The sequence below is a fragment of the Hemitrygon akajei genome, chromosome 14 (genome assembly GCF_048418815.1).
Source record: "Hemitrygon akajei chromosome 14, sHemAka1.3, whole genome shotgun sequence".
Classification (NCBI taxonomy): domain Eukaryota; kingdom Metazoa; phylum Chordata; class Chondrichthyes; order Myliobatiformes; family Dasyatidae; genus Hemitrygon; species Hemitrygon akajei.
This window is the reverse complement of record NC_133137.1, coordinates 24,993,390-25,017,337: the sequence shown is the minus strand read 5'-3', so window position 1 is coordinate 25,017,337 and position 23,948 is coordinate 24,993,390. Positions and strand designations below refer to the sequence as shown.

General features: G+C 44.3%; 1 protein-coding gene across 3 annotated transcripts in view; it reads right to left on the bottom strand.

Annotated features, from left to right (window-relative positions):
• emid1 (EMI domain containing 1) overlaps positions 1–23,948 on the bottom strand; it is a 437,271-nt gene that overhangs the window by 74,610 nt on the left and 338,713 nt on the right. For all 3 annotated transcript variants that reach the window (XM_073065698.1, XM_073065701.1, XM_073065699.1), the window contains exons 7-8: positions 22,841–22,912; positions 8,134–8,298 (exon numbers count right to left, since the gene is read on the bottom strand). In XM_073065698.1, coding sequence (XP_072921799.1) covers positions 8,134–8,298; positions 22,841–22,912 — 237 coding nt within the window. The remainder of the gene's footprint in view (positions 1–8,133; positions 8,299–22,840; positions 22,913–23,948) is intronic.

Sequence of the window (23,948 nt, the reverse complement as noted above, 5' to 3'; positions counted from 1 at the left end):
ATTGAAAGGCCTCATTAGAGTGGACTCTTCCATTCTAGTCCTCTTGAAACGAATGCTAACATTGCATTTGCCTTCCTTACCACTGTCTCAACCTGCAAGTTAACCTTTAGGGGACATAAAAATTCAAAAATACAACTGCAGATGCTGTGGATCAAAGAATACGAACACAACGCTGGAAGAACTCAGCAGGTCAGTCAGCATCCGTGAGAAGAGAGTAGCCAACGTTTCGGGCCGAGACCCTTCATCAGGAATGGGGGGGAAGAGAGGGCCAAAGCCCAGTAACAGAGATAGGGGAGGGGGTAGGGCCTAGAGGCGCCAGGTGGAAAACCAATCAGAGGAAAGATAAAGGGGGGAGGGGGAGGGGATAAGCATGAAAGAACTGAAGAGATAAAGAAGCAGAAAGTTGAAAGGGGAGAGAGGCAGAGAGGGACCTGGGATAGGGGAAGGGGGAGGGGAGGAAATTACCGGAAATTGGAGAATTCAATGTTCATACCACCAGGCTGGAGGCTACCCAGATGGTAGATGAGGTGTTGCTCCTCCAACCTGAGTTTGGCCTCATCATGGCAGTAGAGGAGGCCATGTATGGACATACCTGAATGGGAATGAGAGGCAGAGTTGAAGTGGGTGGCAACCGGGAGATCCCGTCTGTTGTGACGGACGGAGCGGAGGTGCTCAACGAAGCAGTCCCTGAATCTGCGTCGGGTCTCGCCGATGTAGAGGAGGCCGCACCGGGAGCACCGGATGCAATAGACGACTCCAGCAGACTCGCAGGTGAAGTGTTGCCTCACCTGGAAGGACTGTCTGGGGCCCGGAATGGTGGTAAGGGGGGAGGTGCGGGGACAGGCGTAGCATTTGCGCTTGCAGTAGAAGTGCCAGGTGGGAGATCTGTGGGGAGGGACGCGTGGACCAGGTAGTCGCGGAGGGAATGATCCCTGCGAAAAGCTGAGAGGGGTAGGGAGGGAAAGATGTGCTCGGTGGTGGGGTCCTGTTGAACCTTTAGGGGATCCTGCACAAGGACTCCCAAGTCTCTTTGCAGGTCGGACTTTTGAATTTTCTCCCTGTTTAGAAAACTGTCTACGCCTTTATTCCTTCTACTGAAGTGCATGACCATTCACCCACGAGAATAGGTTCCATTTTATTCCAACTCTTTTCCTCTCGACAATCAGCCAATCTTCTATCCATGCTAGTATCTTTCCTACGATACAAAGCGTGCTTATCCTGTTGAGCCGATTCATGAGTGGCAATTTGTTAAAGACCTTAAAAACTAAGTAAGCAACATCCAGTTTCTCTCCTTTGTGGCAGAGTGTAGTTATTTTGACGGCATCCTTCCAGCAGAATCATTACCTCTTTGTCTTAACAGATGCCATCTGACCTTCTGAGCATTTGTTGAATTTCCTGTTTTTATTCCAGATTTCCTCTATTAAGTAAATATTTTATTGGTGGTGAGTGAAGAAAGATCACAGTTTACGTCAGATCTGAGATAAACAAAATGCCTCTCTATTTAAAATACTTGTCATGATTGAACTGTAATGACTGTCCGCCTCCCCCCCCACCCCCACCCCACAGGCCCGAGACTGCTGTTCAGTAAGCCTGGACCTCTGAGTCCATAGCTTGGTGGTGAAGTGGCGACCCTCTAGAAGAAAACAAAAGTGGCGGACAGCCAGACTGAGAAGCTCACTGTCAAACCTACTGTACTTCCCTTTTTGTGGGGACAGATCGGCTGGTTGAAACAGGCGAGCAGCTGCCAAAATGTCTTCACCAACTGGTCACGTACTGGACCCACGGCAAAGTCTAGGAATGGTTATAGTGCATTGGAGAGTGGGTGCACCAGTAGGGTTGCGTTGGAAAGAGCTCGTTTGCTATCATCAACCCATGTCTGCTGACCAGTCCAACACGTGCCTAGGGCCATTGCCTTTAAGGGCACTACACCCAGGGAGCGTAAGTTCAGCAGCTCGTGGAATGAAGCGGTGATAGAAATTCAGAATGCCTAAAAACTCTTGCAGTTTTTTAGTGGTGCGGCACGGTGGGAAATCCGTAATAGTGGCTACTTTTTACGGGAAGAGTTTTGCACATTCTGCGGAGATGTGATGGCCAAGAAAGTCAATGGATAACCCGGATTGGAACTTAGCGGGGTTAACGATTAACTCCTGTTGGATTAAGTGCCTGAAAAGTGTGTGGACATGAGATACATGTTCAGCTTTGGACTGGTGACAGGTATGTCATCCAGGTAAACAAAAGGAAAATCTAAATCTTTTAATACAGAATTCATCAGCTGCTGGAAAGTCTGTGCTGCAATTTTCTGCGCAGAAACTCAAAGAGGCCAAATGGGGTTATCACAGCTGTTTTGGGAATGTCCTCCGAGCACACAGGATGGTAGCCCCTCACTCAGTGGACTTCAGAAAAAAATTAACTTTTGGCTGAACGAGCTGAAAAGTCTTGGATGTGTGGGACAGGGTAACGATCGGGGGTGGTGACCTCGTTAAGGCGTTGGAATCACCACACGGGCAGTAACCACCATCGGATTTAGCGACCACATGGAGGGGTGAAGCCCAGGGGCTATTCGACTGGCGTACAGTGCCAAGTCTTTCCACGTTGGCAAACTCAGCCTTCGCGATTGCCAGCTTTTCTGGGTCCGGTCTATGCACACGGGCCTGAAGTGGAGTGCAAGACTCCATGTTTTGTGACTGTAGTGGAGAACGTGGGCTTAGTGAGGTTTGGGAATTCACCCAGCAGTTGAGTAAACTCACATGCGGTGGTGCATGTGCTTGACAGAGTTGTTGTGGGGAACTTACTGGGGGAGCAGGGTAGATTGAAGATTCAAAAACTTTATTGTCATTCTAACCGTACACCAGCTCTGCAGGGCAGAATGAGACAGCGTTTCCCAGGAGCAGTGCAATCATATCATAACAAACACAACACTAAATAATAAACATAACAATAAATAGTAAAACACAACAGCCACATGTCAGTTAAAAACAAGTTATAAGTATCCAGTGCAAGTTAAAAGTGTCCAAAGCAGAGTCAGGTAGAGCAGCTATTTAGCAGTCTGACTGCCTGTGGGAGGAAGCCGTTTAGTAGCCTTGTGGTTTTTGTTTTGATGCTTCTGTAACGTTTACCTGATGGCAGAAGAACAAACAGTTCATGGAGAGGGTGGAGGGGTCTTTAATGATGTACCGTGTCTTCTGGAGGCATCGACTCTGAAAGAGGTCTTGGACAGAAGGCAGAGAGACCCCAATAACCTTCTCAGCTCCCCTAACTACCCTCTGCAAGGCTTTTTTGTCGGCAGCACTGCAGCTGGAGTACCAGGTTGTGATGCAAAAGGTCAGCACACTCTCAACCACTCCTCTGTAGAATGTAGTTAAGATGTTAGTGGGGAGTGATGCTTGTTTAAGCTTCCTCAGAAAGTGCAATCTCTGCTGGGCTCGTTTCACAATCCCAGTGGTGTTCCTGGACCAGGTGAGATTGTCCGAGATCTGCACCGCAAGGAACTTGATGTTTTCCACTCTCTCCACTGTGGAGCCGCTGATGCTGAGGGGTGTGTGCTCAGGCTGAGACCGTTTGAAATGGACGATCATCTCCTTGGTTTTGGTGACATTAAGCATCAAGTTGTTGTCACTGCACCAGCTCTCTAGGACCCAAAGTCCTTAACATCCACAAGCTGGCAGTTCTTAAGGTCGACTAACAGTGGGAGGCACACAGGAAATCTGAACCGAGCAGAGATCTAGCCTCTTTAGCCAGGAGGTCCCATGTGTAATGTCGCCCACTGAAGAGAGTGTCACCTGTTGTGTCCTATAAGTCTGGATCCTACATCAATAGGCGATGCTGGCAGCACGCTCTCGAGCACCCGTATCACACAGGAAGCAGTAGACGACCCTGGCAGCTGGAACCCACGGTGTTCACAGACCTCTGATGTCCTCGAGCACTGGCACGGTCGAAGTTGCAAGGCAGTTGGCATTCCTCGCGTTCATACCAAAGCGAGACTGGTTAAAGCACCGTCGCCTGTTTCACAGCCGTGGGCATGTTGACTGGGCTTACTGAGGCAGAGAAAAGAGGAGGAATGATGCATCTCTGCCTGGCTGAATGTTGACTGTCAGCCATTTTAGCAAGCACCCTATACAAATTGGATCATGGATTTGTTGCATGAAGAGTTCTTTAAAAGTCAAACAAGGATGACGATCTCCTAGGAGAGGTGGCATGTGGTCCAATAGCTCTGAAGGTCTAGCATCACCCAGGCTGGGTGACTCAGACTCCGATAGTCCAGAAGTCTGTAAATGGAGAGTTGTCAGCGATTGATATTGATCGTTTTCAGGCAGGCGTTCCAGCAAGCTCACCATTTTCGATGCGGTGGAATTACTGAGCGAGGCTACAACATAGTAACATCCAGTGTCATCCATGTGGACTTCTTGCAGAGCAAATTGGGCCTCAGCTTGTGCAAACCAAATGGCGGCATTTTGCTCCCAAGACTCCGGCAGCTTCAAAGCAACTGCTTTGGCCGACATGTTGAGTACTCAGGAATCATACTGGACCATCGGGGTCACCAATGCAGGATTTCAGAAGTAAAACGGCGGAGGCGTTTTAAGCTTAAGGAAAACTGTAGCAACTCATTAATTGTTCTCCAAACACAGAGTATAAAGCGCGGTAAAAAACAATGTTGGTGGTAGTGAATTACGTACGTTTCCACCGCTCACCTACAACTGCAATCCCCATTTTTATAAAAGCAGATTATGTATTTTTCAATTTAAGAAATGACAAAATTTCCCAATGTAGGCTGACCACCACTTACCTGAAATGCTTGGTGTCGGTAGTGTTTTGGATTTCGGATTTTTTTTTGGATTTTGGAACATTTGCGTTTATATAATGAGACAGCTTGGGGATGGGACCCAATTCTAAACATGAAATCCATTAACATTTCATACACAGCTTGTACATATACTCTGAAGGTTGTTTAATATAATATTTTTCAACAATATCTTCACAACACAGAGCAGAGAATAAGCACAAAACACATGATAATCTCTGTCCATGATGCACAGAGGTCTGACAATGATGACTGCTGAAACCTAACTGTGTCAACAGAGTCCCGTTCAGGGCATGTGAGGTCACTACCTGGAACTGTCTGTGGTGCGCTGGGACCTGTCCATCACTTGCGGATCTTCCCAGTGCCTTGCGGAATTTTCAAAAAAAGCATCCAAAAATCTTGGGGACTTAGAAGGTTTTCGGATTTTGGATTCTTAGATAAGGGATGTTCAAACTGTATCATATGACCTTAGTCTGTAGGTTCTTTGGATACATGTCATTAGGACAAAATCTGCAATATACTGTATACCTGGTGAAATTTATCCTTCTCTGCATTGTGGTAGTTACTTTAATGCCAAAATATTGAGATCATTGTGCAGGTTAATTGGCAGCAAATTGGAAAAAGAGCTGAAGGCAACAAATGTTATTGTCATCAATCTCGATGTTAGCAGTTAATTTGGCAGAGGGTTGGAACTGGATCAGATTTTTTGTTTGGTCAACGTAGTTCTATGCTAAGCTGAGTGCAGCACCTACAAAGTTACCTAACATAAGAACCATAAGAAAGGTGAGAGTGTCATTTAATTGTGAGTTAAGCTATTGTAACAACTTGGAGAAACTTAAGTTTGTGAATCAAGTTAGTTATGTACACAGCAACAGTTTAAAATGGGCAAATAACATACTGTAAAATCAAATCAAGTTTAATTGCCATTCAAACCATACTTGGATACAACGGAACAACACCGTATTCCTCAAGTGCCAAGGTGCAAAAACATACACACACATTCAAAATATTGAGAGAGAGGATAAAAGAACATAGCCACACAAGAAAACACATTTTTAGTTCAAGACCCTGAGCGAAAAGTCCTGTAAATTGATGGTTCCCAGCAGTCCAGCCTGCAATTCCACCGATTGAACACTGGAGGACAGCACTGACAGGAGAAGCTACCCCCCCCCCCCCCCCCCCCCCCCACAACCGAGCACAGACGCCACGCGACACCGCCTCCGGTGCCTCCTCCTCATCCGGACTGCCACAGCGAGTAGCGGCAGAAAACATTCTCTGTTCCTAAGATGACTTGTTAGCAACAAATCCCAAGCTATTATCTCATTCCTCTTACATCTTGAATTGGGGAAAGTGTCTTCTCCAGATTAGTAGGGTGTGTTGTGTATCTTTTAAGTTCAATTTTTAAGATACGGGCACTACAGGGTCGGTTTCGATGCAGGTTCACTGGCTCGAGATGTTCCCCTATCTACAGATGCTGCCTGAGCAGCTGAGTATCTCAGGCATTTTCTAGTTTTATTGCACACTCCTAATAGTTATTGAGAAGATGAGGTGGTACATCTTGAGCTGTGCTAAAGCCTCTGGTGGTGAGGACTGAACCTAGAAACAATAACGTCATAGCAAGACAGTCCAACTTTTTAACAGTTCATTTAAGGGTTTAGGTAGCAGCGAGACCAGCAATTTTTTTGCCCATCTGTTGTTGGCCTTCAGGAAACGCTGATGAATTGCCACACTGAATCACTGCAGTCCCTCTGGGGAGGGTTCCTACCCACAAAACAGACACCATTGTACCGACAGCTCTTGACCAAGTAGGTAGAGGTTGCTGGTTTGGGAGGTATTGTCAAGAGTACGGTTGATGATTGCCTACAATACATTTGTAGAAGGTACACACCGAAGCCATGTGCACTGACCGTGAATTGGACTTGAATCAAGTGTGCTGGTTTATACTTGGTCCTTGACTGTTGTTAGACCCCCTCAGTGATGTCCTAAGGCTGGGCATTCTCAGCCATTTCTTGAAACCATATGGAGTGAATTCTATTGCTTTGCTATATATTTATCTAAAAAAAAAACTGGAATTACATGGGCCCTGGGAGGCGCTCAAAGTACTGGCCAGGATGCAATAAATATCCAGGAAATCCATTCTAAACCAACCAACAGCCATACAGATATTTCAGCCAGGAAAGTAGCTGCAGGGTAGAATACCCAGGGTTGGAAATTTGTTAATTGTTACTCCACTTCAGCTTTATATGGATGTGTTAAAAATTCTGTGCCACTGCTCCTCGGCGAGATACAATAATTGATGTGCATATGAAATAATATCAAAGGGATATGGGTGGTACATAGGAGGATATTTAGTATAAACTGGCATCAACATTGGTACAACATTATGAGCTGAATGGCTTGTACTGTGTTACACAGAATGGTACAGCACAGGAACAGGTCATTCAGCACTCAAACCAGATAAACCAGATAAAAAGAAACATTTAAAAAGAACTAATCCTCCTACCTACAAAATGTCCATATCCCTCCATCTCCCTCATATTCATCTAAACCATGTGTCTGTCTTAAAAGCCTCTGATGTATTTGCCTCTACCACCGTACAGGACACCACCACTCTCTGAGTAAAAAACTTACCCCTCACACCCTCTTTGAACCTACCCTGTCCATGCAATAACTCAGCAACGGTGACTAGTAGCACTTAAATCATACTTAATAGTGGTCCTCACTGCAACCGAGCCTCTTATTCTCTAAAGATGCCAGGAGTATTTTCATATTCATGCACCAGCCAACTTAAAATTTAGGATTTAAATCTCATTGGATTTACGCTATACTTGAAGAATATCGGTTACGTTTGACACTCATTATCGTCATCAAGAGCTCCAAGTAGGATGGAATACAACCACATTTAGTTAACAGTATTCCTTAATGCTTCCAACACTACCATTCCCAGGAGCCTTCCAATCCAATACCAATATATATTTTCATACTTTCTCCTCCATCAGCACTTTTGAACGGCTGGCAATTTTCGCAGGGCCACTTGCCGAGCTTTTGTAGTTTTGTCCTGGGGATTGAAGTCCACCAGGAATGGAGCTGCAAATTCGTATCCTGCAGAGAGTGGAGAAGACAAATTTGCAAGAATCTGATGGAAGTGCTGGCAGGCAGTTGACTGCGCACAGCAGGTGCCTTCATAGTCCAAGTAATGAAGTCATGAATCACAGCTGTCTACGTGTTCTTTTAACAATGGAATAAATCAAATTAAATGAAAGAAGCATACTCTGCAAGCCGAGATGTAGGGCTACAGAGCTCGGCCGCTGTGAGGAAAGCAATCATGTACTTGCCATTGTTGGTCGATGTGTATCCAAGGTCAGTTGATCCTAGATAAGGAATGTCACCACGTGATGGTCCTGTGGGCCCTGGGGGTCCCGGAGGACCTGGGGGTCCCGGTAGGCCTCTGGCACCTGGAATTCCTGCTGCACCAGTTGGACCTTGACGCCCTGGCGGACCTGGCAAATGAATGAAATAAATCCCCATGAGGCTTTAGGTCAAAAGGGCCAGCTCAATGAAGGCGAACCCCATGATACAAAAATGGTCCTTTATCAGTTTTCTGTAATGGGAAGCTTCATCAAGAAATGGGAGTTAAATTTAAAAAATATATATATTTACTTTTTTGATTCTCACCCACCCCCAAATAAATTCCATGAGAGCAAATTTTATTTGTACCTCAAATTTGTGCAAGTGATTTATGAATTGAAAGTTCAGAAGTTCAAAGTAAACTTTATTATATATGTCACTATATACAGCTCTGAGATTCAGTTTGTCATGGGCATATTCAATAAATCTATAGAACTTTAACAGAATCAATGAAAGGCCGTCCAACTTGGGTGTTCAACCAGAGAGCAGAAGACAACTAACTGTGCAAATACAAAAGGAAGAAACAATAATAATAAATAAGTAAGCAATAAATATCGAGAACATGAGATGAAGAGTCCTTAAAAGAGAGTCCATAGGTTGAGGGAACATTTCAATGATGGACCAAGTAAAGTTCATTGAAGTTATGGACCAAGTAAAGTTCATTGAAGTTATCCCTTTTGGTTCAAGAACTATAAGGGTAAATTGTTGTAACACAGGGGTCACCTGTGTTTTATTTCCTCACGTCTGACAACAAAGACAAATTATGTAGCTGACTTCACACAGTTTAGAGATCGAAGAACAACTATTAATGTTTCTGATTGCTGGATCAGTGAAGGAAAAAATCAGTTGTAGGACTTGTTATAAAAATTAATAATACTCTTAAATGCAAATTGTTTTTTTTTGCAGGGCTCCAAACTCCAGGAAAACATGGGATTGCATTTACTATATTTTCTCAGTAAGTCCTGTAGGAACTGAAATCTGTTGTATCCTGTCACTACAAGGAACCAATTTATTCATACACGTGTTGCCTATGAGACTCCGTCGTGCAGAAGGTGGTTGCTAGGCTTGATCACATGACACCAGTCAGTAAATTTGTTGAGTGCTTCAGGATGTGCTGAAACACCACAAGGAATTATATGAAGGCACATGGTTTTTCTTCTGCAGTATAATGAGGGAAAGGTCAGCTATGTGACGAATAAATCAAGGTGATTTCAAAACACAGCGACTCTGAACTCCTGACGTTGTTCTCCTAATTGCCTGCCACAACTTCAAATGGCAATAACAACAACTCCCAGTGGAATGGTGCGGACAACCAACTCTCTCCTGGGATTCTGCCATTCTCTTGCTAAATTTTGAACAGTTCATGCCTAGTGTATACTTGGGTTTTTGAGTGAATTAATTGCAAGATGTTCAGGTGTTTTTGTTTCTCACTTTGCCAAAAGGTGTTTCATATACTGTGCGAAAGTCTTAGGCACACAAATATAACTAGGGTGCCTAAGACTTTTGCCCAGTACTGTGTATTTGTCAACATGGAACGGAGAGCAAGTTTGTAAATCTGGCAGGCGCAAAGGATGTTGGAAATGGCGAGAGTAGAGCACCATTGTGGGACAGGTAGCAGAGTAGGAGTGTCAGGGGTGGGAGTGTTGTGGTGGCCGAGCCCTGAGAACCAGGCAAGGTCATTTGATTCCAAACAATTGGTTTACTGATCATTACAGAATTTTTCTCTGGTGCTTCCCACTCCCTCCCCTCTTGCTTCCCCCTTTCCCAACTGTGATACCCCTCTCCCTGCCCCCTTCCGACTCTCAATCCACAATAGAGACCCAAATCCGAATCAGATTTATGATCACTCACATATGTGATGAAATTTGTGTTTTTACAGCAGCAGCAGTATGGTGCAATACATAAAATCACTATAGTTCTGTGCAGAAGCCTTCGGAGCCCTAGCTATACAGTATATATGTTATTAACTCTTTTGCTCAGTACTTACATACTTGGCTTTCGGAGTGAATTAACTGCCAGTCATTCAAGAGTCATTTTGCCATAAAGTATTTCTGATACAAAAATGTTTTAAATTTATTCTCTTTGGAGGTTCTCCACGAGAGTTCAGCAGTGTGCGATTACAACTTCATGCCGGCAGCTCTCACCGAGTCAGTATTTCTGAATCACAGACTTCTCTTTATACGTGGACGTAAAACTTTCTGATTCCTAATTGATTGTAGATCCAACATTTTCCGTATTTAGTGGCAAAATCAGTTCAGGAGGGTTGTATCACCTCAATGGGAAAACTCACACAAAATGCTGGTGGAACTCACTGCCCGTTGTATTTGTACACACCACGTTGCTGTACCTCACTCAAGGAAGTAGGTTTTACAGATACATTCACTTGTTATTCCTCTCTGCGCCTTGTGCCGTATCGGCTGGAAATCGGCATTTGTCTGTTTTCTATGAGGCCGAGTTGCTGGCTCGATGCTCAACCCAGCACAGATGGAAAGCATGCAAGGGGTCGACCGGATTCGAATCCAGGACCACTCGCCTCGAAGTCCGGTGCAGATGTCACTACACCGCCGGCCGGCTACTGCTTAGCCAGAGGGTGGTGAATCTGTGGAATTCATCATCCAGGCAGTTGTGGAGGCCAGGACATTGAACAGATTTAAAGCGGAGGATGATAGATTTTTGATAAATACAGGTGTGAAAGGTTATGGGGTGAAGGCAGGAGAATGGTGCTGAGAGGGAAATAGATCAGCCATGATCAAATGGTGCAGCAGACTCGATGGGCTGAATGGCCTAATTCTGCTCCAATGTCTTATGGTCTATTGCAAGAAAGAAGAATCAATGTGAAGCAAGATTCTCCTGTTACCAAAGCAAGGAAACAACTTCTCTGTGGTTGGACACACTTATCTAATTCAGTCCACCCTACTGCCCCCAGAATATCACAGGCAGCAGAAGATAATTGTATCAGCAGGAAAGTTACAGTGATTTATTAAAAGGTCAGAGCGGCACAAATTGCTACAAGAGAAATAAAAAAATGAAAGGAACATTAATTTTCTTTGACCTGTTTTATTTCACCAACGCATGCCACACCTGTTTAAACAAAATATTTAACCAGGTACCATTTTCCTGCCAGTGATCGGGCCAAGTGATCCATTTGAACCCATTCGCAACTTAAGTGAGCAGTGGAAATCATACAAAGTCTGTAACGCCATTCAATGTCTCAAAACACCAAGGACCAGCAGATGGACCTTTTCTTGAGAGTCAGCTGGCTGAGGGAGCAAAGACTGTTGAGAAACCGCTTTAATTTCCTGTTACTACAGCTGTGTCACAACATCTAACCCAAATCTCAAACTCTCTACCCAAAACTGACCCACACAGCTCTGAAGGTCAGTCACTATGTCACTATAACTTTATGGCAAATGGGCAATTTAAAATATACATGCATCATAATTAAACAGAGAGGGTCTTGTGTTGCTTTTAATTGGAACATCTGGAAAGTCCCACCTGTCCCACAGAAACACAGTGGTGCCAGTGAAATAACTCTCCCAGTCAAAGTACGTAATGTCGTTAACAATGAAAGCAACATGTAGCACATAGAGGAAAGGTTTTCCTTCTCCACAATGTAGTAGAACGAAGTCCACTTCAAGTGGCTTTTCGGAAAATGCCACTGGATCCACTCTGGTAAAGACCACAGGACACAGGAGAAGAATTAGGCATTTCGGCTTATCAAGTCTGCTCCAGCGTTCCAACACGGCTGATTTACTATCCCTCTCAACCCTATTCTCCTGCCTTCTCCCCATAATATTTAACATCCTTATTGATCAAGAAAATATAAATCTCCACTTTAAATGTACCCAATGACTTGGCCTCCACAGCCTTCTGCAGCAATGGATTCCACAGATTCACCACCCTCTGGCTAAGGCAATTCCTCCTCATCTCTGTGCTAAATGGACGCCCCTCTATTCTAAGGCTTTGCCATGTGGGCCTGGACATCCTGACTATAGGAAACATCCTCTCCACACCCACTCTATCTAAGCCTTTCAATATTTAATAGGCTTCAATGAGCTACGGCCTTATTCTTCTAAACTACAGTGAGTAAAGGCCCAGAACCATTAAAGCAGCTCCTCATGCTTCATTCCTTAAAGCACCCTTTCATTCCTGAAATCATTCTCGTGAACCTCCTCTGGACCTTTTCCGATGCCAGTACATTGTTTCTTAGATAAGGGCCCAAAACTGCTCACAATACTCCAAGTACGGTCTGACCAGTGCCTTCTGCATCCCCAGCATTACATCCTTGCTTTTATATTCTAGTCCTTTCGAAATGAATGCTAACATTGCATTTGCCTTCCTCACCACAGTCTCAACCTGCAAGTTAACTTTTAGGGAATCCTGTACGAGGATTCCTGAGTCCCTTTGCACCTCTGATATTTGGAATTTCTCCCCATTTAAAAAAATAATCTATGCCTTTATTCCTTCCACCAAAATGCCTAACCATACACTTCCCTACACGCTATTCCATCTGCCACTTCTTTGCCCACTCTCCCAATCTGCTATGTTGTTCTGCAGACTCCCTCACCACTACTGGGCCCTCCACCTATCTTCATATCATCTGCAAACTTGGGCATAAAGCCATCAATTCTGTCATCCAAATCATTGATATATAATATGAAAAGAAGTGGTCCCAACACCAACCCTGTGGAGCATCACTAGTCACCGGCAGCCAACTAGAATTGGCCACTTTTATTCCTACTCTTTGCCTTCTGCTAGTAGGCCAATCTTCTATCCATGCTAGTATCTTTCTGGTATTACCATGGGCTCTTACCTTGTTAAGAGGCCTCAAGTGTGACAGCTTGTCAAAGGCCTTCTGAAAATCCAAGTAAACAACATCCACTGACTCTCCTTTCTCTATTTTGCCTGTTATTTCCTCAAAGAATTCCAACAGATTTGTCAGGCAAGATTTCCCCTTAACCAAACCATGCTGGTTTTGGCCTGTTTTGTCATGTTCCTGCAAGTACCCCAAAACGTCATCCTTAATAATGGACTCCACCATTTTCCCAACCACTGAAGTCAGCTGAACTGGCCTGTAATTTCCTTTCTCCTCCCTCCCTCACTTTTTAAAGAGCAGAGTAACATTTGCAAATTTCCAGTCCTCCAGAACCAGTTCAAAATCTAGTGATTCCTGAATGAGAATCACCAATGCCTCCATATTCTTCCAATGTTCAAAAACTCCATGATAAGTGATCGATGAAAAAAGAGCCTCAAGACATTGCAATCCATTTCTAGTTTAATCAATTATGTGGCTTTAGGATAGGGCAGTTTTCTACACATAGGTTAAACTGTTACTTCATTTATTTATGAGTAGACATCCAACAAGCAGTAGAAAGGCATCTCAGGGTTCACAAAAAGTTGAGGGTCCTTGCAAATAGCCTTTTAGAGCTTGAGGTAGCATTAACAGAAGAAGATGTATGGTCCAGCTTTCCAGCAAAGCTAGGAAGTACAATTTCCAACTGAAAGTGTGTGGTGAGTTGTGGAATAAGGAGGGCAGGTACAGAGTGAGGTTAGAATCACAAAGACCAACTTATCATCTAGTTCCCTGCTTAGGTATTGTATGAAGAACTTCCTCTTCAGTAATGGCATCTATGGCCAAAGTACGTTGCACAAGCTCACACTGATATGGAGCAAAAACTTAAAGAGGGAAGTGCGAGAAAGAAGAGAAAGTGGTTTTCAGGCAAATTTAATTTCAATTTTTACTTTCAAAAGTAAGACACTTTCACTGAAATAATTACCACAAAGTACGTTAAATTTCTACAACACACACAAAATGCTGGAAGAACTCAGCAGGCCAAGCAGCATCTATGGAAAAGAGTATATTCGACGTTTCGGGCTGAAACCCTTTAGCAGGACAGTCGATGTTTTGGGCCGAAACCTTCAGTAGGACTGCTGGGTTCCTCGAGCATTCTGTATGTCTTGTTTGGATTTCCAGAATCTGCAGATCTTGTCTGTGATTAAATCTCTACGTCTTCCTTCAGTGTTAATTTTGCACTTTGAACCTCACCAAAGAAATCAATATCTGGATTAAATACATTTTCACTGAAGGCACTTGAAAATATGAATGAGATACTTCAAAGTTTTGGGTGTAAAATTAACCCCTTCATAAACACCTCTACAGAGGAAAAGTTATGGAACAATAAACTTAATGGCTTCTTTATTTTGATTTAATATATGGTTAAATTATGAAACTTCCTTTAAACATCGGTTGCAACTTAAAGGTGAGAGCTGCAGTTTCAAAGAAGCAGTATTTTTATTCACATACAAAGTTCCTTAGAACGAGAAATGGCAATGGAGTTCAACCCAGATAAGTGTGAAGGGGTTCATTTTGGTAGGTCAAATATGGCAGAATATAGTATTAATGGTAAGACTCTTGATAGTGTAGAGGATCAGAGGGATCTTGGGGTCCGAGTCCATAGGACGCTCAAAGCAACTGCGCAGGTTGACTCTGTGGTTAAGAAGGCGTATGGTGTATTGGCCTTTGTCAATCGTGGAATTGAATTTAGGAGCCGAGAGATAATGTTGCAGCTATATAGGACCCTGGTCAGACCCCATAGATGAGATTTACAAGGATGTTGCCTGGATTGGGGAGCATGCCGTATGAGAATAGGTTGAGTGAACTTGGCCAAAGGAGGATGAGAGATGACCTGATAGAGGTGTACAAGATGATGAGAGGCATTGATCGTGTGGATAGTCAGGGGCTTTTTCCCAGGGCTGAAGTGGTTGCCACAAGAGGACACAGGTTTCAGGTGCTGGGGAGCAGGTACAGAGGAGATGTCAGGGGTAAGTTTTTTACTCAGAGAGTGGTGAGTGCGTGGAATGGGCTGCCAGCAACTGTGGTGGAGACAGATACGATAGGGTCTTTTAAGAGATTTTTGCATAGGTACATTGAGCTTAGTAAAATAGAGGGCTATAGGTAAGCCTAGTAATTTCTAAGGTAGGGACATGTTTGGCACAACTTTGTGGGCCGAAGGGCCTGTATTGTGCAGTAGGGTTTCTATGTTTCTAAAATCATCAGCATTCGCTCCATGACAGAGCATTCCAAAGTAAACCAAAGCACAATGCTGTGCACAGTGTTAACTGTTCCTATTAACTGGGACTCTATTACAAGAATACTTGCAATGTGATTGTTTTGGCTGACATGCTAAAAATTTAATAAGAAATAAACACAACATTGGAATTTATGAAAGCCTGGACTATTGTTAAATAATGCTGGGATGGCCTTCAAAATTTTTGAAGAAATTGAATCCAAACTTTGCAATGAAGTGTAAATACTCAATCTGTGGGGCTTCCTCTGGATGTGGGGTGAAGGAGAGGAGCAACATTCTATTAGTAACATTCTATGTTGGCATTTATTCCAAGGGGAATAGAATATAAAAACAATGCTAAGCCTTTATAAGACACTAGTCAGGCTGTACTTCTGTTAACAGTTTTGGGCCCCATATCTCAGAAAGGATGTGTTGTTATTGGAGAGAGTCCAGAGGAGGTTCACGAGGATGATTCTGGGATTGAAGGGGTTAACATACAAGAAGTGCTTGGCAGCTTTGGGCCCGTACAAACTGGAATTTAGAAGAATGCTGGGGGGGGACTGGCATGGGTTTCCCGCACTCTACGATTATTTAAAGGGGACTCTCATTTAGCGCTGGAGCGGAGTCCTTGCATCTGCGAAGAATGATTTGTCTCGCAGTGTCACTCGATCTTGCTTCCGATGCTCTGCTGGTATTCTGCGGTCTAACCTCTTGTCTCCCCCTCTGCACGGGCAGTCTGCCGTTCCTCCACAGCGGGGTCGAGCCATTGCCGGCGCTCACCCTGACCGTTCCTCCGTACCCGCGTCTAGTCCTGCCAGCGACCATCGTGACAAGACCCTCGCTGATGGTGGCATGGTGCTTAACTTACTAGGCTGGTGATCTAGAAGTTCAATTCCCACCACGACAAGAATTTAAATGTTGTTAATAATCTGGATTAACGCCACTCCACAAAAATGCCAGGCACTAATAAACAGAGCTAGAGAGAATCCAAACACCTATCCATTACATTCAGTAGTATTATGGTTGTGTGTTTCAGTAACATTTGGGTAATATTGTATTTTGTTTGATTAAGTTTTTTGTTGTTTGTTTAAATAATTAATTACAGGTTATATGTAAAAATATGTGAATTACATAGATCATCACATTATCACTTGATACTTGCGCGCCTCACTTAAAGAAAACTTAAAGTTCAACCCAAGTTTCAGACTCCCGTGTCTTCCTTTGAATTAGTTTAATGTTTTTTAGTTACAAAACATAACAGTTACTGAGTCGCCCCTCCTGGTGATCACCGCTGACCAGAAACTTGAGAGACACAGTAGCATAAATACCGTTATTACAGGGGCAGGTCAGTGGCACGGTGTGCTTTAAAGACTCTCTCCTGTGCACAGGTTCAGCAGTGTTATGGCATATCCACTCGTCAGCTCCAACAACTCTCAACAGCTCAACACAATCCAGGTCAAAGCAGCTGACCAGATAGGGACCCCAAGCACTTCTCCACACATCCATTCCCTCTGCCACTACCTGTCTGCCATCTCCAAACTGTCCTCTGCCAGGCTACCCCAGCAACACCTCCCAAACCCATAACCTCTTAGATCAAGAGAGATGTTGAGGTGATTGCACCTTCTTACTTACAGCCTACTGGCGTTTAAACCAGCAATGAAGGTCTTCCATCTGTCTGTACAGGAGAATTCTTCATTGCTGTTTCCATAACATTGTTTGTTGACCAGTCAGGGTTGTTAACCCTGAGCTGCACCCCTGAACCTGGAGGTCTGGTGGATCACTCTTAGTCTGGCATCTACCCTTTGACTTGTTTGACAAGAGTGACCCTACCAAGAGTCAAAGCACAAGGCCCTGACTCCAGCCAACATAGCTCTCTGGGTCATTGAGGCACGCAAGCCTCTAAACCCTATGGCAAGGCTGTGGTCCTCTTGGAGGAATATCACCTTCTGGTTCCTTTCCAATTCACACACAGTTCTGATATTGAACTTCATTGTCCTTGGGCCTAAATCTTAAAATGTCCTCCCCATCAGTGCTGTGTGAGGGGCTTCCTTGAAAGGACTGCAGTGGTTCAGGATGACAGCTCCTCAGGGCAAATTAATGTAGACATGGTCAATACATGAATAAACAGATGCCTGGTGAATTTAAATTTAATTTATTAAAGAAATGCAAAGTCACTATCACTAAAGATGGCAGTGATGCCTGGCTTTGCACCCAAGGTCTCACGATATTTACTCATCTCTGCAATGAACTGAGGCTGTGGCCTGCCCCCAGCTACAGTGATGCCTGGCCTTGTGTCTTTCATAAAACTTCAGTTCTGAATGATATTTGCTTAACTTTACTGTCTGCACAGTTTTTTTTTTTCTCCCTGTGTGCATTTGGGTGTTTCATGGTCTTTTTAAAATGGGTTCTTTTGGGGTTTCTTTGTTTTGTGGCTGCCTGTAAGGAGATGAATGTCAAGATTGTATAATGTGTACATACTTTGATAATAAAAGTGCTTTGGACTTTGAAACACTAGATTGTTTTGAAAACCCGTGCGGTTCAGTAATAAGGTTTAAGAAAGGGAATCTAGCCTCCTTACCCAGTTGGCACATGGATGCAAAGCAATGTGGTTTAATTACCCTTGGCTGAAAGACAATTAGGGATGGGCAATAAATATCAGCTTCTCCAGCAATGACTACATCCCAGGAATGAATACATAAGCAAAATCTGATACTGTCCAGTAATGGAGAGCATAGTATCTCGACAAGGAACCTATTAACCTTCTGGCAGCAGGGATCTGTTGAAGAGTTGCACAATGCTGGAATGGACTCAAATCTTCCTTCAAAAATTAAAAACATTATGTTCCCAAGTGGCCATTTGTTCCCAAAGCACAAGAACCATGGCTAATAAGAGGAAAGGATCACAGAATGTGACAGCAGTCTGTTAGTTACACTGCTTTTCTGGCAACCGCTGAATTCCCTTTTTGGAAGAATTATGTGCCTTGCTTCAGCAACGGCTTGTAGCCGAGAGCTCAAAATTTCAACCATGCCCTGGTTAAGAATTGTTTTCTAATCCGCCCCCTCCCCATATCCCTTTTTGGGTCTGATACAATTCTCCCAGAGCACTTAGTTGCATTTTATGTTATTGACGCATCAAAAAAAATCCATGTTTTAAGTTGTACCTTTCAAAGAAAATTTGAAGAAACTTTCCCTCTGTATATTGCATTTCATGAAAAAGGCACTGTAAGAGGCATGTTTCTATTTATTGTCTAATCACAAAAAAGGAAACGTCTGCAGATGCTGGAAATCCAAAGCAACACACACAAAACGCTGGAGGAACTCAGCAGGTCAGGCAGCATAGGTGGAAAAGAGTGAACAGTCGACGTTTCGGGCCGAGAGCCTTCTTCAGAACGGGAAAGGAAGGTGAGGAGTTGAAGCAAGAAGGTGCGGGAGGGGAGAAGGAAGTGCAAGGTGGCAGGTGATATGTGAAATCGAGAGTGGGGTGAAGTAAAGAGCTGGGAAGCTGATACCTGAAAGAGATAAAGGGCTGGAGAAGGGGGAATCTGTTAGGAGAGGACAGAAGACCATGGAAGAAAGGGAAGGGGGAGGAGCACCAGAGGGAGGTGATGGGCAGGTAAGGAGATGAGCTGAGAGAGGAAAACGGGAATGAGAATAGTGAATGGGGGAGGCCTTCTCCCTTAAAAGGAAGCACATCTTTCCCTCTCCCCCACTTTCTGCTTTCTGCAGGGATCGCTCCCTATGCAACTCCCTTGTCCATTCATCCCGCTCCACTGATCTCCCTCCTGGTACTTACCCTTGCAAGTGGAACAAGTGCTGCACCTGCCTTTACACCTCCTCCCTCACTGCCCGTTAAGGGCCCCAAAGAGTCCTTCCAGGTGAGGTGACACTTTACCTGTGAGTCTGTAAGTGTCATCTACTGTATCTGGTGCTCCTGGTGTGGCCTCCTATACATCGATGAAACCCGAAGCAGATTGGGAGACTGCTTCACCGAGCACCTACATTCCATCCGCCAGAGAAAGCAGGATCTCTCAGTAGCCACTCACTTTACTTCCACTACCCATTTCCATTCCAACATGTCAGTCCATGGCCTCCTCTACTGCTGTGATGGGGCCACACTCAGGTTGGAGGAGCAACACCTTCTATTCCAGCTGGGTAGCCTCCAACCTGATGGCAAGAACATCAATTTCTCAAACTTCCAAGTAAAACACCCCACCCCCATTCCCCATTCCTCTCTCTCACTCTCTCATTTCCCTCTCTCACCTTATCTCCTTACCTGCCCATCACCTCCCTCTGATGCTCCTGCCCCTTCCCTTTCTTCCATGGCCTTCTGTCCTCTCCCATCAGATTCCCCCTTCTCCAGCCCTGTACCACTTTCACCAATCAACTTCCCAGCTCCTTACTTCCCCCCTTCTCCCTGCTGGTTTCACCTCTCACTTACTACCTTGTGTTTCTTCCTCCTTTTCCCCCCACCTTCATACTCTGACTCCTCATCTTTTTTCCCAGTCCTGGCGAAGGGTCTCGACCCGAAACATCGACTGTTTACCCTTTCCCATAGATGCTGCCCGGCCTGCTGAGTTCCTCCAGCGTTTTGCGTGTGTTGCTATTTATTGTCTGTCCGTGTTGCATTTGTGTTGTGTATCCTTACTCTGGGTTAAGGTAACTTGTCACATGGATTTGGGTAGTGGGGAAAAGAAATGAATAGTCACCTGTTCACCTGCTTGGCAGCACGTGAAGTGGGGGGGGGGGGGGGGGGGGGAGAGGAAAGCCAAGGGAGCGTGTATTTTAAATTTTCTGGTTGTCTTTGAATTTAATCCAATTACACTTGTGTTTGGCTGCTTGTCATTGTTTGAATTTGATCCAATTACACTCATTTCACTCCTTTTTGTTTTACATGAATTGTTGAAGAGTTGAATGATTTTATTATTGGTTTGCAATACAGGATTAAGCCAACTTTTCAACTTGGAATTCAATCGATACTCCCTCACTTAGCCTCTCAGTGACTTTTAGTTAGTTTTCAAATGGATTTGGCCCAGTACATCAGGGGTAAAGCCATCCCAACCACTCGTAGGAGGGCAGTGTCCATCATCAGAGATCCCCACCACCCAGGCCATGCCCTCTTCTCGCAGCTGCCATCAGGTAGAAGGTATAAGAGCCTCAGGACTCGCACCACCAGATTCAAGAGCCATCAGGCTCTTGAACAAAGGGGTTCAGCGCACACACTTGCCCATCCATTGAGATGTTCCAGCAACCAATGATCTCACTTCAAGGAGTCTTTATCTCGTTATCTCATGTTCTCGATATTTAATACCACTTCTTTATATTTGCCTTTTTTCACAGTTTGTTGTCTTCTGCACTCTGGTTGATCTCTCATTGATCCTGTTAGAGTTACTATCCTATAGATTGGCTGGGTATGCCCACAGCAAAATGGATCTTAGGGTTGTATATGGTGACATATATGTACTTCGATAATAAATTTACTTTGAACTTCAGTCACTACGGGCACTCTACAGACAATATAAAGCTTTGAAATGCAGTCAGTGCACAACAAGAGGCCCAAAGCATCCATTCTGTCCAGCTTTCAACCCAGTCACCAGCTGGCACGTCAGCTGCTGACACCTCGTGGGTGATCTCAGGAGACTCAGAAGGAGAAGACAGTTTTATGACTAACTGCTCTGCTTCCACTTTTGGCCATCAGAAAAACCTTGAAGAAGATCTGGGAAATTGAATGATCCAAAGGAAGGCAAACAATGGTTGGAAATTGTTAGGATGGGTAGTGGCCCAGACTAAGAGGAATTTGGTTAAGATGGGAGGGTTACGAGGGCTGTGGTCCAGGTGCAGGTTGACGAATCTAAGGAGAATAATAGTTTGGCATGGATTAGATGGACCAAAGAGCCTGTTTCTGCACTGTCATACTCTATGAGGACAATTTCTTGACAGAGAGGAGGATAGCCTGTAATTGGAGGAGCAGTAGCCCGGGGTCTAGACTGAGAAGCCAACGTTGGTGACTGGGAAGAGTTGTCTAGCTGGGAGGAAGAGACTGTTGTTGGTATCCAATAGTTACTTATCTACCTGGAAAAGAGAGATGTTCTTCTGCTACTACGATTGAAGCAGTCACCTTTCTGTTTCAAGTCTGCGGCAGTTCCTGCAGACCAGATGCCCCAAAACACTAGGAGACTGACAGGGTGGTGGGGTGGAGATACGTCTCTATCAAAGGAGGTATAAGGCGAACCTTCCCTCCGCTAGTTTGCAGGTCACTCTTGGGCAAGGTAGCACCTACTTGGCCCCCCGATCAGGGTCATGTGAAACCATGGAAGCAGGTGACGGACAGCTGTATGAGCAGCTGGTGCAGATCACAAGTCCTGGTTATGTGACCACTGACACCAAGCAGACAATCTCTGAAGAGTATTGATAATGGCTGGGGCCACTTGTCTTGTAAAGACACTGCCCAGAAGAAGCCAATGGCAAATGACTTCTGTAGAAAAATTTGGAAAAAAACAATCGTGGTCATGGAAAGTTCAGGATCACCCACATCATATGGCATTGCACATAACGAATGAACATATGATGATTCTAACCAGCATTTCCAATGATGATGCCTCCAGAGCCGTCTTCATGGTCACTCAGTATTGTATGGGAAAGGGGCTAATGAAGGATCTTGGCCGAAATATCGTCTGCTTATTCTTTTCCATAGATGCTGCCTGGCCTGCTGAGTTCCTCCAGCATTTTGTGTGTGAAGCTTGGATTTCCAGCATCTGCAGATTTTCTCATCAAATGAGAAAGACCTGATTTACTCAGAAGGACTCACTGATAGATGCAAGGACCAACTCCTTCTAACTCAGTGCAATGAACACAAAGCAGATTTGTCTTTCATTTTAAAGTTCAAAGTAAGTTTATTATAAAAGTACATATATGTCACCATATTCTATCAGCGTCCTACCAGTATTAACCTCTTTTGTGGTCTATCATTAACTCTGTTATGGTTATTAACCTATTATGGATTTATTGAGTATGCCCACAAGGAAATAAATCTCAGGGTTGTATATGGTGACATATATGTACTTGGATAATAAATTTACTTTTGGACATTGCGATTCATTTTCTTGCAGGCATACTCAATAAATCCACGATAGAATAATAACCATAATAGAATCAATGAAAGACCGCACCAACTTGGGCATTCAACCAGAGTGCAAAAGACAAGAAATTGTGCAAGTACAAAAAGAAATTAATGATAATAATAAATAAGCAATAAATATCGAGAACATAAGTGGAAGTTGAAGAGTTCTTTTTATCTTTCCACAGCAATTTATAATTCATTGAAAATGTGTTTTAATTATTCACTTGCTTAAGCATCACTACTTTCTTATACGAAGGCATCAAATAAACATTACAAATTGGCTGCTCAGCTTTGGACACTGTGATTAAACCGTTGATGATTGTCCTGAAATGTTCATTCTGCTTATCTCTCCATAGATACTGCCTAACCTGCCAAGTATTTCCAGCAGTTTCTTGTTTTTATCTCAGAGTAGCAGCCTCTGCAGTATTTTGCTTTCATGGAAACCACTAACCTGGTGGCCCGACAGGTCCTTGTGCTCCTGGAACCCCAGATGGACCACGAATACCTGGTTCACCCCTTGGACCTGGAATTATTAATAAGGACAGAGAAAAAAAAATTAAAGGCAATCCTCAGACAACAAAGCATGTAAATATCTGTGGGAATTAGAGAGGTATGATATATCCCATCATGGCATTAAATAGACAATGGTATAGATAATCTTAACATATTCCTTGTTGTCCGGGCAGATGTGGCTCGATAGCTGTGGTTGGTAGCTCTTCCACCAGAAGGAAAACTCTGATCTCAAATCTCTGGTGCCTTGCGACTATACCCACTCATAGTGCAGGCTTCGGGAGTAACCCTGAGGGAAAAGCCCAGAGCCATTCCCTCAGGCAGCCCTACTTTGAGTTCAACGCTGACTGGCAACTCCTGTGACGCCGCTGGTGCCAAACTGTGTCGGTCTCTGCCGTTGCTTTGGATTCATCAGCTGTGTGGGGAGGGGAGCCTGCTACATGAGCAACAGCTTACTTTCCACGTCATCCTGCCCTGGCTTGCGGATCAAGGAAGCAAGCTGGACGCAATATCCATGGTCAACCCCGGGGGCCTCATTCCCTGTTGTTACATGTTAAAACAATGGAAGTGATGGGATGATTCATTGAATAAATGATTGAATGTATCTCAGAGAAAGGCTCTCCAATACATATCAATGAGTGGACTGCTAAATGAGTGATATTTCCCTCGTAACTTTTCACGTGCCTGAGCACGTACCATCTCCAACAGCCTTGTGGACAGGTGAACAACAGCATTTGTACTCCAGCTGAGACAGACAGCAGCTCTGAGCAGCTAATTGTTAACACTGTTGCCAGCATTCACAGACTCCGTGCCATGGTCACGTGGACGGTGAGGCCCAGAAACCAGAAGTTTCTAACTCCAGTGGTGGCACAAGAAGGATCCGATATCTCCGTGACAATCTCCAAGGCTTGACTCGTCACACAGTTCCTTTCAGACTTTGAAGCAGAAGGTGTCACTGGATCCAAACATGAAAATACCTCTCATTGTGGCGTCAAAACAGACTGAGATGTATGCCGACCTGAGCAGTTGTGTGGGCTTCTGAGCTCCAC